Source organism: Gobio gobio (genome assembly GCF_949357685.1).
Source record: "Gobio gobio genome assembly, chromosome: 19".
NCBI classification, from domain to species: Eukaryota; Metazoa; Chordata; class Actinopteri; order Cypriniformes; family Gobionidae; genus Gobio; species Gobio gobio.
This window is the reverse complement of record NC_137112.1, coordinates 11262610-11277930: the sequence shown is the minus strand read 5'-3', so window position 1 is coordinate 11277930 and position 15321 is coordinate 11262610. Positions and strand designations below refer to the sequence as shown.

The following is a 15321-nucleotide window of genomic DNA, read 5'->3' as shown; positions in this document are numbered from 1 at the left end:
GATATTGAGCGCATCAGCTTTACACAGGGGCATGTAAAGCGTCTTACCCATCGCTGTTCAGATCAGCAGTGGCCACAGAATAACCGAAGGAGGAGGCCAGTTCCTCACCCCACAGAATATGGTCAGGCATCAGCCGGTAGACGTTGTCCTTGCGCAGCAGAACCACGGCTCCTGTGTGATTGGCTCGAGGAGCTCCGGCCACCAACGTCAGCTCTGACTTACTCATAAGACCTTTGGCTGAGTCCACAGAGAAACCTGTGACAGATTAATACCAACTGAACACATGATGATGTTGTACATGATTTCATATTATCTTGCATGGGATTGTGGTATGTGAGTGTATTAATGTTGTCAGGATACCACTATCAGCAGCCAATACCAATACATTTGGAGTTTTCAATTGAATAATGTATTAAAATATTGCATAGAAAGAGTTCTGCCATTATGGTCTTTGTCTACAAACCCAGGTAGCTGTTCTGAGAGACGTCCTCAAAGGTGCTTTTGGCTTTTGATTCCAGAGTTTTATAGACCAGAGCATCCTCAACAGGACTGGCCATAAATAGCAGCCCTGAGCGTACAGACAGAAAGACAGATACAGCAAGAGAAGAGTTCAGATGATTTACAGAAAATAAATCCACATCAATTAAATAACAAACAATAGTCCAGGGTGGTACGCCCCTTTGTTCTGTTCTGTTGGGGGAAGTGTTTGTATGGGTGCCTCTCAATACTCAGATTGACGCTTCCTCATGACATTTCCTCACTCCTCTGTCCTCCAACCGATCGAACTCAGCCATCTTGTAGGTAGGGCATCTCAATTCTCTAATTGCACCTCAAGGTGGTGAGGAACGAGGAGTGAGGAAGCTTGGATGATGAGCGAGGATACACAGGTGTATCCTTTCCTCACATCCTAAGGGGGTGGAGCTAAGATGTGAGGAAAGGAATCATAGGCTGAATCCGAAATTGCCCCCTAAACCATCAATCACTATCCCCTACTTTAGTCCACTAATATAGTTCACTTGAAGGAGTGAATGAAAACAAGTGAGCGAATTCGGACAGCCGTTGGGTGTACATTGGCTGTACACTCATTATTGCGGTGCAATGTGGGATTGAATGAGTGCACTCAATAATGTCCACTATGGTTTCGGACACCACTACAAATGGCTGTCCTCTCAAATAGTGCCCTATTTAAGGGTAAAGGGGGTGATTTCGGATTCAGCCATATTCTGTCCAGGAAGCTTCTGATTGGTTCCTGCAGCCTGATTGCAACCACCCTCTGATTGGTCAGCTGACATCTATAAATCAGCGTTCTATAAAAGATCCTCTTGTAACTTCTCTTGTGAGCCTTATGCCACTTGCTGCATTTCACACTGTTGGTTTTGGAGTGTATTAATGGGATTTGAGAGAATATTTAGCTTGTTTATTTGAGTGTTTTTTCAGACCTTTTATGATATTGATCACCACCTGTTTACTGACCCTGATTTTGAGTTTTTATAGTATTTGGGAGGTAGGGAGTCTGACACCATTTTTGTTTGTAAATAAACGTTATTTATTGTGTATGATTAGGGGGTTAGGGACGTTTATTTATAATTTAATTTAAAAAAAATTGTGACTAGGATTAGTAAGAGGGAAATACTCATTTTATTTGTTAATTTGGCCTTGTCGGCTCATGAACTCAAAAATCCCCAAATGTGTTGCTATTTATCACTACCATTTAAACTATTTCATTTCCCCAAACTTTTACTGTTTCATTCTCAAGTTCTTCATGTTGCTTCCTTTAAACCTAGACACAGGGACAACTATACAAATAAATAATCAAACACCTAATAGCTAAAAATGCGTTTTTTAACATAATGACCTACTCATAAGAAAATATTTGTAGCCTAAATGTAATCATATGGCTTTATTTGAATAGTCCACTTTAGACACTCTACTAACTAAACTACATGTCAGCTATCTCTCATTAATTTGCAACTACATGTCAACTAAATCTCATTGGAATAGACTGTTAGGTTAGGTTTCGGGTTAGGGCTAGTAGAGTACTTGCAAATGTAACCGGCCCTACTCGACCCACCAGGGTCTCCGGCATGGGAGTCAGGCGTGCTAACAAGGATGCCAAAGACCACAGCCTTGAGCTCTTGAGATCAGGCCAGTGAGGCTTACACGCTCAGCTCTTCCTGGCCTACATCACACTCACCCCCCTAAACCCCACTTCCACCCAGGTCACTCGAACCTGTGTCTCCGGCGTGGGTGGTGGACTCACTAAAAAGTATGCTAAAGACCGCAACATCTAGTGTTAAGTCACTAGTGCGCCTCTTGAGGTCAGGGGACTGAGAATAACACACACAGCTCTTACTGGCTCTTATCTGTTGGGAGCATCAAAATAAAGTGTTAGCAGATATGAAAGGGTTAGTTCACCCAAAAATGAAAATTCTGTCATTAATTACTTACCCTCATGTCATTCGACACTCGTAAGACCTCCGTTCATCTTCGGAACAGAAATTAAGATATTTTAGTTGAAATCTGATGGCTCTGAAAGGCCTCCATTGGCACAATGGCACGGTTCACTCTCAAGACCCTTAAAAGGTACTAAAGACGTCGTTACAAAGTCCATCTCACTACAGTGGTTCTAAAATAACTTTATGAATCGGCGACAATAGTTTTTGTGCGCAAAAAAACCCTAAATAACGACTTACATAGTGATGACGATTTCAAAACAAGGCATCATGAAGCTTCGAAGCGTTATGAATCAGTGAGCTTCATGATGCCTTGTTTTACGGGTGTCGAACGACAGGAGGGTAAGTAATTAATGACAGAATTTTCATTTTTGGGTGAACTAACCCTTTAAGCAGACAGTCTACTAATACTCTAATGACTGCTAGCTGACATTATAGTACTTATAGTTAGTAGAACGTCTAAAGTGGACTATTAAAATAAAGTGTAACCGATCATTTAAATGAGTGGTCCAATACATTTTTGAAAAGCTTTGTATAAAAATCCCATTACCTTTCCAGTTGTAGGTACCCGGAGCCCCAAACAGGATGTAGTTTTTGTCAGCTGTGAAACTAGCTGACAGGCCCTGCTGACAGAATCCAAACTGCTCATGACCATGAGAACGGCCTTCACATAACTTCCACTCTCCCCCGTCCAGATCATCTCTCTCAGTCAAATCCTCACTCAGCACATAACAGCGTCCGATCGGGTCACGTGTCTCAAACGTCTGGTTGACATGTTGTCTGAGCTCATAGAGGTGAGCACACGTCTGTGAGATGACATCAGAACCAAAACAGGACATTTAGTATTGATTTTAGCATTGCAAGAAAGCAGTAGTGGATGAGTACTAAAGTACTTAAGTTGCATTGAATTCCATCTTTCTGTAAATCCATGTTCTTATAATCTTCTAGACTAGACTTGAATTCGGGCGAGCTCAGTGCCGAATCATTTTTCACCAGTTTCTTAAGAATGTGTGCAAAGAATTGTGGGTGTTTTGAGGACACAAAGAATACACTTGATGCATCCTTCAAAATATGCTGAATGATGGATACGAAAAGGATCTTTCCAAGGATCCTTAAAATTGAGACAGCCTTTGACGACGCTTGGTAGCCCTGGTTCGCAGCCGCACTAGGATACAGCCTACTGTTTGAGAATCACTGCGTCAGAAATCAAATACCTCCCTACTATATAGTATGCAAAAAACAGTATGCCAAAAGAGTAGTTTGTCTGAATGCATTGTATTTGAAAAACAGTAGACCAAAAGTACCTGGATGACCTACTACTTCTGGTGATATTCTGAAGTGTGAATACGATGGACACTTTACTATCCCATGAGGCCATGGGAGGATTTGTGAATGACCGAGAAGTGACGCAACTGACGCTGGTAGGTCACGTGACAGTAACAACATAGCGGATGTAGTACGTCTCAATTTCATTCATACTACTGAAAGACTGTGAAAATTTGCATAACTCCAAATTGTCTGGTGAAAGACAACTATTTACTGAGAAGACACTTTTCGCAGCGGACGTCCCACTGAGTGAATCAACTGAGAATGGCTCTTATTTACATGTGTTTCTTTTTACCTGAAACTTCCCCCAAACTCCTGATTCTCTCTCCTGGGAGATCACCGAAATATACCCAAAATCTGTTGGATTTAATGTCAATTCTCACTATACAGTATTATATGTGTTTGATATCGTTTGAAATGTCTCAGTGCGAATGGTACAAAAATCTCATAACAACATAAGAATACAAGAAGTTAATGAGAGTTTTTAGAGCTTAGAGATATTTTACTCATGACAGTGGGTGTGGCTTTTGGAGCCATTTGGTCTCTTCTTCCAATCCAGACAAATGGGAACTCGATTCCATTTAAATTCCCTTTGTTATCATGTATTTCCATTTGAAAAAGGTTTCGGTCTGGTCTGAGTTATTTAAAGCGATGTAGTAGTAAGATCGAATTGACATTAAATCCATACTATTAACAAGATTGGCCCGTGACACAGAAAACGCTCTGTGTTACGTAATATTCAAAAAGTCAGGAAATCTTTCACTCTTTAGGCTATTTCGGAATATTTGATGTTATGTATGAATTATCTTTGAATTGATTATGTAATTGGCATTATATATTTACCTGACTGTTAATAAAATTGTTACATTTGATCCTTTCTGAATTACTCTGTTATTATTAACTATCTCCAGAACGGAACGATATAATTGCAACAAAAGGTTAAAACGAAATTATTAAATGTGTGACTAACTATTAAATATAAATGACCAAACAACCAATTAGCATTCTATCCTAAATTTGGCAATATGATAAATGGAGTCAGATAAAGAATATTATAATTAAATCCATTTTGCTCAGCGGAAACACGAACGCGCAACGGCCTTCAACCGCAGTTTGTTACTTTTCATTGGAGTGAGATTTTAGCTAGTCTTACACTACCCATATTCATACTACAACCCCAAATCAGAAAAAGTTGGGACAGTATGGAAAACGCAAAAAAAAAAAAAAAAGAAGTGATTTCTAAATTTACTTTGACTTGTATTTCATTGCAGACAATATGAACACAAAATATTTCATGTTTTGTCTGGTCAACTTCATGTCATTTGTAAATATGCATCCTTTCCTGTCATTCAGACCTGCAACACATTTCAAAAAAAGTTGGGACAGTAAAGCATTTACCACTTTGTAATGTTGCCATTCCTTTTCACAACACTTAAAAGATGTTTAGGGACTGAAGACACCAAGTGATGAAGTGTTTCAGGTGTAATTTTGTCCCATTCTTCCTGCAAACAAGTCTTAAGGTGGGCAACAGTACAGGGTCTTCGTTGTCACATTTTGCGCTTCAAAATGCTCCACACATTCCCTATTGGAGACAGGTCGGGACTGCAGGCAGGCCAGTCAAGTACCCGTACCCTCTTCCACCGCAGCCAGGACTTTGTAATGTGTGCAGAATGTGGTTTTGCATTGTCTTGTTGAAATATGCATGAACGTCCCTGGAAAAGATGTCTTCTTGAAGGCAGCATATTCTGCCCTACAAAGGCTAAGTGCAGTAACTACGCAAACACTGAAACTGAGAAAAATGGCTTTATAGTTTTTACACCAGCCAGTCAAACATGTTGTGGGTAGATTAGTGGTAATGCATTCATGTATTGCCTTCTTAGGAAGACATTTTTTATAGATAAAAAACATGACCACCGATGTGATCTTTGACCCCCAAAATGCAGATACTGCACTCTGCCTTTGGATGACCTTAAACAACTAAAACACTATTGCAAAGGCAAAGTGCAGTATCTACAAGCTAAATGTGTTCATCCAACTTTTTTTCATGCATCTTAATACATGTTTATAGTAATAATAAACTTTATATAATACAGAATTTTTATTTTCGGTTGAACTATCCCTTTAATATGGCCATAGATCATTTCCTAGAATTAGAGGTTAGAGAGTAAGTTAATTTACGTATTTCTTCTCCCTTTAGCCTAACTTCTAAGCTATTCTCAAACATGTACATTTCCTATTTATGCTATCTACACCCTTAAAGCTATAATTAATAATTAAAATATAATTATTATGTATTCTTAGCTAGCCTATCTGTGAAATCCAAAAAACTGATTGGCACTTTTTTTTGTATATTAAGTAGCCTACGAAATTAGTGCGTGAAAATAGAGTACTTTCAGTACATTATGCAAGTGTACTTTTTCACCTAGTGTGCTTGCTGTCGGCCGGCTGCGCTCGTCCGGTTGTCCGGTTGTCACCTGCTGACTGGCGCCGCTAACTTTTAGAGTAACTTTGTCTAACAAGATAACTTTACCAGACCCAGCTAACTTTTTAAGGAGTAACCCCTGTCAATAAAATTGGATTAGCTGCCTGAAACGGCGAGATGTCTGAATCAACAAACACCAACGTGATTAAATCGGATTATCTTTACGTTGTCAGAGGATATTGCCTTTAATAGAGCAGCACAGGTTAGTCAAAATTTGCTAGCGGCTGGCTAGTAAATGTTAACTGAATATAAAGCTGTCAGTTGCCTTACTATGAGTTATTATTTTGCTATCTTCCTTACCAGTCTTTGAATATTTGCGTTTTAACGCGAGTTCAAACATCATATGGCTGCAGGATTGTTTCTGTGTGTTACGATCGGGGCAAACCGCATAAGTTACAATCCCCATTGTGACAAGGCTGAAACCGCAGTATCTGCTGTGTCAAGAACGGGGAAACAAAGCTAGAACGCAGTAACATCACTTACTGCGGTTTGCCTTGGTATTGGCTTGGATTTTGTAGTTACTGCAATTTTGACATGCTCGTTTCTCTAAAACTGGACAAAATTGAACCTGCAAACTTTGTCACAAGACAGAACAGATGTCACAAAGCCCATTTCAAGTCTTAACTCAATTTTGACCAAATGTGTAGTTACTGCGCTTAGCCTTTGGACGGCAGTATTATGCTCCAAAATCTCTATGTACTTTTCAGCATTAATGGTGCCTTCACAGAAGTGCAAGTTACCTTTGCCAAGGGCACTGACACAACCCCATACCATGACAGACCCTGGCTTTTGGACTTGTTGCTGGTAACAGTCTGGATGATCCTTTTCTTCTTTGGTCCGGAGCACACGGCGTCCATTCCTCCCAAAAAATACCTGAAATACTGATTCATCTGACCACAGTACACGTTTCCACTGTGTGATGGTCCATCCCAGATGCCTCCGAGCCCAGAGAAGTCAACGGCGCTTCTGGACACTGTTAACATAGGGCTTCCTTTTTGCACAGTACAGTTTTAACTGGCATTTGTGGATGTAACTACGTATTGTGGTACTTGACAAAGGTTTGCCAAAGTAGTCCTGAGCCCATGTGGTGATATCGCTTATAGATGAATGACGATTCTTGATGCAGTGCCGCCTGAGGGATCGGAGATCACGGTTGTTCAGCTTAGGCTTGCGCCCTTGTCCTTTACGCACTGAAATTCCTCCAGATTCCTTGAATCTTTTAATTATGTTATGCACTGTTGAATGTGAAATATCCAAATCTCTTCCTATCTTTCTTTGAGGAACATTGTTTTTAAACATTTCAATAATTTTCTCACGTATTTGTTGGCAAACTGGCGATCCTCGGCCCATCTTTGCTCCTAAAGGATTAGACCTTTCTTGGATGCTGCTTTTGTACCAAATCATAATTACAATCATCTGTTGACATCACCTGTTTCAAATCACATCATTATTTAACCATTTTACCTCATTACTAGCCCTAAATTGCTCCTGTCCCAACTTTTTTTGAAATGTGTTGCAGGTCTGAATGACAGGAAAGGATGCATATTTACAAATGACATGAAGTTGACCAGACAAAACATGAAATATTTTGTGTTCATATTGTCTGCAATGAAATACAAGTCAAAGTAAATTTAGAAATCACTTCTTTTTTTTTTTTGCGTTTTCCATACTGTCCCAACTTTTTCTGATTTGGGGTTGTATATAGAACAAACTTTTATAACGGTCACAAAATAAGAAAGTAAGCAAATTCAATTGTAGTACCTATGCGATTTTGAACACCCCGAACGTTTAGCTCCAACCCTGATCAATCACACCTGAACCAGCAAATGTTCAGGTTTACTTAAAAATGTGATGGAGCAGGATTGGAGATGAAATCTGCATGTAAGTTGCCCTCCAGGAGCAGGTGCAACCCCTCCGCTCCTACTCGCCCCACTCCGAGCAGGACTCGAATCAGCGTATCCAGCATGAGAGGCAGGTGTGCTAACAAGGACACCAAAGGTCGCAGTCGCTTCACACAGAGAAAAAAGGTGTCAAAACTGTACCTTTAGAGGTACAACCTTTTTTTTTTTACCACAAAAAGGTTCATAGTAGTACCGTATTTGTACTCTAAGGTACCAATATGCACCTTTTAGGAGTTTAAAAAAGCTACAAAGATGTCCTTTTAAGTGTACTGGCAAGCGGTTGTACCCTTAAAGGTACAATTTTGACACCTTTTTTCTCAGTGTGTAGCGTCAGCTCTCACTAGATGGCCTCCGTTACACAGGGTTTGACACTACTGTATGTTTGTGACAAGCAGGGCAGACGAGAGCCATGAGAGAACGGCTGGTGGCGTGATTGCAAAGGAGCGTTACCTGTGCGTCACACCGGTCTCGTATCTCTCATGGAGGAGCTTGGATGCATAAAAGGAAGAGCGACGACAGCGAAGGACGAAAGAGGACCAGGCCTGGACTTTATGTTGTGTTTTGTTTATGTTTTATTATATGTGTGTGGCAGCCGTCCGTGAGAGCCTGCGTTATTTTCATTTGGTATTTATTTATTAAAGTGTCTAAAAGTTTGCCGGTTCCCGTCTCCTTCTTCCTATAACAACATACGCCAATGACCACTTCACATCAGATCTGTCTGATCTACCTATCACAGGTATAAAATATACTCACCACCACTTTTCCACCAATCCCTTGACTTTTGACTGTAACTCCCAACCACTGGTTGTCTTTGCTCTCTTGGTCCAGACTCACTTGAGAAAACAAGAAACATTTTTACCTTAAATAGATACGGTTTAGCAGAGTTAGTACTTTAGTTCATCACATGAAAATGAGGCTGAAGCGTTACCATTTCCATCGATGTCCACTCGTTCACACTTCTCCGATGTAACCGGACAGCGATACAGGGCACCGGGGCGGCTCCTCTGCAAAGTTCCCACACCTCGGGCCTGAGGAGCCCCAACCAATATCCTGTAGAGGAAGACGAACTCTTTAAATGCTGTTCCTAGATCTAAGTCTTGATCTAAAACACTGTTTATAAAGAACTTACTTTACAGAGCTGCCATATTGGACTTTCCAATTTCTCCCATTAGTGATCAATTTGCTTTAAAGTAATCTTCTAAAAAAAATCTTCTAATTGGACTTTAAATTAATGTCAATAGCAGTGTTTCTTAACCCTGGTCCTAGAGCCCTCCAGCACTGCACATTTTGCATATCTTGTATATCTGATTCAACTCAAATCAGCTCAATGGAAGAAAGTCCAGGACGTGAAATGAGTGGAGACATTCAAATCATGCAGTTGTTGTTCTTTCATTTATATGCATCTACTCCATAAACATTTCTGGTATATAATTATTTAAATGTTGGTCATTCAAATTTGATTGTCCAACACATATTACTCCGAAAGCATGAAGTATAATATTCCAGGTGGTCATGTAGAACCCCAACGTAACATCTACAGATCTACGGACCTTTCTTGCTTCGCCTAAGGTTATTGCTCCACCATCAGGCAAACACTGAACAGGAATGATGTACATTCAAAACAAGAAGGAAGGAACTTTAAGTAGGTAACTGTAAGTTTGCCAAAGTGCATGTAGACTATAATGAAGACTACTTTATTATGTGGACAGTTGAGTCTGTCAGTTGGCCTGCCAGCTTGATTATTCTTTGTGCTACTTAAGAGTTATTGTACTGAATCAATTCACAAATAAACTGGTGTGTGGCATTCTGGCGCAATATGGCTGAAATCGCATCATCCAGGAGGATGCTGAACATTGGTGGTGGTTGAGGAGATTCCCCCCTTCCATATGTAAAGCACTATATAAATGTAACAAATTATTATAATAAGTAGAGCCCAAAAACAACATCAAGACGTTGTAAAAGGGCATAATATGACCTCTTTAAATGTTTTATTGGTGAGTGTACTAGTACATCTTTTATTTTAAATAAATGCTTTGCTTTAATTGTTAAATTATGTGTTATTATGGGACAGGGAAAAACGTACACATTTGCTTGAGTTTTTGGACCCTACAGCCAATTTATACAGCCACACTGTAAAAAAAATTCAGGTCTCCAATTGAACATTTTCTAGTGACCGATCACATCTAAATTTTTCAGTAGGCCAAATTCAATTTCTGTGAATTGATGCAATTTAATTCAATTTAAATTCATGAAATTCAATTTGGCCAACTAAAACATTTTGATGTGATCGTCACTAGAAAATGTTCAATTGGAGATTTTTTTTTACAGTGCATGTATGTATTCTTTCTGACATTGTAGACTGAAAAAAATAGTTATTTAGAAGGTAGCAGGCTATTAAAATTAGAGAGAAAAAACTGTTAGATTTGCCAGAGTTTGTAAGGTTCATGGCATTGTATCTTTACAAGGGTTTAGCAAGAACTGCAAATGTCCAGGCGTTGCATATATTGCATATCCTTTTCGGAGCCCCTGACAGTATTTAACAAGCTTTGTGTTACTGAGTGGGAAAGAAAGCTGGAGATCTTTGAAGACAGAATGTGAGGATCTGAGGCTTGCCCTTGGTTTTGTGTTGAGGCGCCTGGATGTGGTAAAAGTGCTCCAAAAACTCTGGGAACTCATTAGCATGAAAAAGACTCCATGTGAAAGGCATCTAAATGGAGGACAATGGGCTGATCCTCCCCTCCTGCTCCATTTCAATAATTCTTTCAGCTGTACATTTACTGCTCCTCTCGTTTAATGCATTTTAGCATTCCTTTAGTAAAAGCTGTGATCAGTATATATGGGACATAAGTAACACACACACACACACACACACACACACACACACACAACAACAACAACAACAACTTTCTTCTACTGAGCTCTATTGAACCAGCAAGAGTCTCAACTCAAACGTCTGCAGCAGTTGTCGATAAGATCCAGACAGTGAATTGGTGAAAAATTGTATTTAAAATAAACTTATTTCATACTAAGTATACTGCAAATCCATTAACATATTTACTGACATATTGCTTGAGACTTAAAGATATAAATATAAAAATTAAACTTTATTTGGAGTACTTATTGCACAATGCAATTTTTTAATATTAAGCCCAAAATGTGTTTAATATCACTATTATTAAGGATAATATGATCTCTGTAAAATATTAGACTTTAAAAGCAAGATATTTAAAGTGTACCTAAAGTATACTTGCAATAGTTCCACTTTAGCACATTCAAATATACTTCAGTATATCTTTAGTTGGACCTCAGCACAATTGCTGCCTTCACATGCTCTCAGAATTATCGCGTTTCCCTTTAAATGCAAATGAGCTGCTGCTCCCCGCCTCCTTTACACGAGCTTACAAAACGAATCTCACTCAGCCAAAATGTCATAAATAACCAGTTGTGGAGTGCGGCCTTACATGTTTGAACCGGAGTCGGACACAGATGAGACTCAGGAAGAGGTTGCAACTTTTAGACTGCACCTTGACTTTCTGAACGGTTAGTGGATACATTTATGTTACGTTAGTTGTTGTGGAGTTACCTTGAATCAACTCATCGACTAGCATGTACCGTCATGCTAATCTATAAATTGTTGTATAGGTGCTTGTGTGGGAGTGTAAAAAGTCTGTCACCTGACTATACAATACATAATTAACGTGCGTTTATGAATTACATAGACGGTGTTAGGGATAAAACTAATTACATAGCTCAAGTCTCTGTGAATACAGTCTGAGACTTTGGTGACTTTAGCGATATTATATTAGCCTTACAGCATTCTAGAAAGCTCATTCAGAAAATAAATTTGCAAGCATTCACAAAATATGAAGTTAGAGTTGGAGTTTGACCCATCCCTTCAGAAACAACTTTTTTGCAAATCTATGACTCGTGTGTTCGTTGGTTCATCAACAACAGAACATTTGTATTGTTTTTGGGGCAGACATTAGGCTTGTTCAACTTCACCCAGCGATGCGCAGACCGATCGGCGGCTGACTTGAAGCAGTGCGCATGCCGGTTAGAAATTTTGTCCGACTTGAGGCAGCGCCGACGCCACGTGACAGTGACGTATGTCAACAAAGTGCCGCGAGAGCGATTCGAGAGCAGCCGGCGATTACAGCCGGTGCAATTTCTCCAGAGCGGCTGCTCGAGGCTGCAGGGGCTCTGATGACGACACAGCCGTTCCACGATTGGCCAGATTCAACGCATGAAAGCGATCACGTGTGTTTCGTGTTTATTCTAAAACCTTCATCTCCACTAAAGCGCACAAATCTGTTTTTTATAACAGTAAAACCTCCTTTCATGTAGTCGCAATTAGGGCTGCTCGATTATGGAAAAAATCATAATCACGATTATTTTGGTCAATATTGAAATCACGATTATGTAACACGATTATTTCACATGACTTTGGGAATATGTTGCATTTATTAAAAATACACCTTTCAACAATTCAATTGAAATTGTAACATTTGTTGTACTTTTTGAACTATTAAAATAAATAATATAACATATATTCAAATCAAAGTATAAAAGTATTCACGTAAAAATGATAACCACAAATAAATAAGATCAACAGTATGGTTCGGCTAGATATGCTTTTCAGGTACGTCTAACATTAGTTTTCAGGTACAGAAATGTATCAAAAGTAAAATAACATTGCATATTTAAGTGCATAAATTAAAGATTAATTCTATTAAACTTACAAAAGCTATTCAATCAAGAGCGGTGAGTGATGTCCTTGTCTTTTGTTGTTTGACATTAAACAGACAGCAGTAAAGGCTACTGCCCCTTTAAGAGGATATGCGTCGTCTTTCTCGACTGTATAAAGTTCACTTAAGGCATATACAGACTATGTCTGCTAGGATACTCATCAAGATGGACATGTTGACATACGTTTTGTGTGAGTTTGTCCGTTCAAGAGCAAGACTTCAAAGAGAACTCAATATTTGCGCGCTGTGAGACGCACATTTTCTCACAGCGCGCGCGTCTTCTCATTCGCGTCTTCTGGCACTAAACCCGGGTGAAGACGGCGAAATGGCAGCACTCGCATGCATTGAAAGTTTACAAAGAGAGAATTATTTGAAAAATATGAAGGAAAAAAAGGACGTTTACACGGCATCCCTGCTCTCGTCAGTTTTTGTTTCTTTATTAGATTGTCATAGGTCACTCTGTGTTTTTTCAAGTGGTTAAACAAATTCGTGGTGTTCCCTTGGGTTGCAGCCACTACCATGTAGCAAATCTTGCACGTAGCATGTTTCTGCTCGTCGTCTGATTCCTCGAAGCCAAACTGTTCCCAGACAACGGAGTTGGTTTTGCCTTTTTTGCTCACCAAACGCTGCTGTAACTGCCCTCCTTCTGCCATCTTTACTCGCGCCGAGTTTTTAAATTCCAGCGGATGATATGCACACGAGTCACGGGACTCACGAACTGAGAGAGATTGTGGCTTCGGGAGGGGCGGATGTGCGCGTGCGCGATTCATTCAGAACGCAAGACAAAATAAGACTGTTCTTGCAAAACTGAACATGGCAAAATAATCGTTTTTTCTCGATTGTACTATTTTGGTGATCGTTGGGAGGCAAAATCGAAATCGAAATCGAAATTCGATTAATTGCACAGCCCTAGTCGCAATGTTATATTGTCATGTTCATCAAAATATAACTGATTAAAAACATAGACCCCACTTCATTGACAGTGTAGGCTTATATGTTGAACTTTATTCTTGTACAAACACACCCTGTATTAAGCAGTACATGAAGTATTACATGACAATAATGTCTCTGAAACATCTGTGTATTGCCAAATATTGCATTTATTTCACTTCAGCTGATAAAGTATGCAAACACAGCGCGAGCGTCACTGCGGAAAGCAGAAAGTGTCCGACTTCACGTCTCCGTTTGCAGCTCCTCCCCGCCTGCACGCGGCTACTCTCGCCGATCAGTTGCATCCAGCCGCAGCCGATGTCGAACACACCTATTGTAATACTCTTGCGCGGATACAGGGAGTCAACAGAAATGACGTCTCTGTGCTTCTCACTCAGGGGTGTGTCTATGCTAAAAGGGCAGATCATCAACAGTCATGGGTTGGGTTTCCCTACTCTTATGTAGGGGGAAATATGAAATGGCGCATTATGAGAGATTGATAATGATCCATGGGGATTATAAGAAAAAGCATTGGGTAGACTAAAAGCACCCTGTAAAGGGTGGATTTTTTCCATTATATGCTGGTTGTTTACACACAGTGGACACACGTGTGTTCAAACACCATATAAAAGTGAATTTTGCATAATATGTCCCCTTTAACCAGACAGTGACTGCTCCAATGACTGCTAGTTGACATGTAGTTGCAAAGTTAGGGTACAATGGGGGTTAATACGGTGACCCAGTAGTGCACAAAACAACGCAGTATAAAAAGCAAACATAAGTTCGCAACACAACGAAAACAAGCCACAACACAAATAAATCAAGCCAAAACACAAATAAATCAAGCCACAACACAAATTAATCAAGCCACAACACAAATTAATCAAGCCACAACACAACGAAAACAAGCCATAATACAATGAAAAAGTCACAACACAACGGAAACAAGCCACAACACAACGAAAAAGCCACAACACAACGGAAACAAGCTACAACACAACGGAAAAGCCACAACACAACGGAAACAAGCCACAACAAAACGAAAAATCCACAACACAACGGAAACAAGCTACAACACAACGAAATCAAGCCACAACACAACGAAAAAGCCACAACACAACGAAATCAAGCCACAACACAACGAAAAAGCCACAACACAATGAAATCAAGCCACAACACAATGAAATCAAGCCACAACACAACAAAAAAGCCACAACACAATGAAATCAAGCCACAACACAATGAAATCAAGCCACAACAGAACGAAAAAGCCACAACACAATGAAATCAAGCCACAACACATTGAAATCAAGCCACAACACAATGGAAATGCTCCCACCCACTCGGGGGCACTCGGAGCGCGGTAAAGTTGCCACTGTTCTATAGAATCTGCAATCTTACAAAGATATCAATACCACAATTAGTTTTAACAGTATGTAGGCTAAACATTGTTTAACGACATTAAATATTAATTCAAAAATCAC

At 39.7% G+C, this 15321-nt stretch overlaps 2 protein-coding genes across 2 annotated transcripts in view; one reads left to right on the top strand and one right to left on the bottom strand.

Moving 5' to 3' along the window:
* The window catches only part of suox (sulfite oxidase), an 892829-nt gene that overhangs the window by 648310 nt on the left and 229198 nt on the right, over positions 1 to 15321 (top strand). The window lies entirely within an intron of this gene.
* Positions 1 to 15321, bottom strand: part of itga7 (integrin, alpha 7) — an 85039-nt gene that overhangs the window by 57727 nt on the left and 11991 nt on the right. Inside the window, exons 2-6 of the mRNA XM_079843753.1 lie at positions 9091 to 9212; positions 8916 to 8995; positions 3004 to 3259; positions 464 to 568; positions 48 to 255 (exon numbers count right to left, since the gene is read on the bottom strand). Coding sequence (XP_079699879.1) covers positions 48 to 255; positions 464 to 568; positions 3004 to 3259; positions 8916 to 8995; positions 9091 to 9212 — 771 coding nt within the window. The remainder of the gene's footprint in view (positions 1 to 47; positions 256 to 463; positions 569 to 3003; positions 3260 to 8915; positions 8996 to 9090; positions 9213 to 15321) is intronic.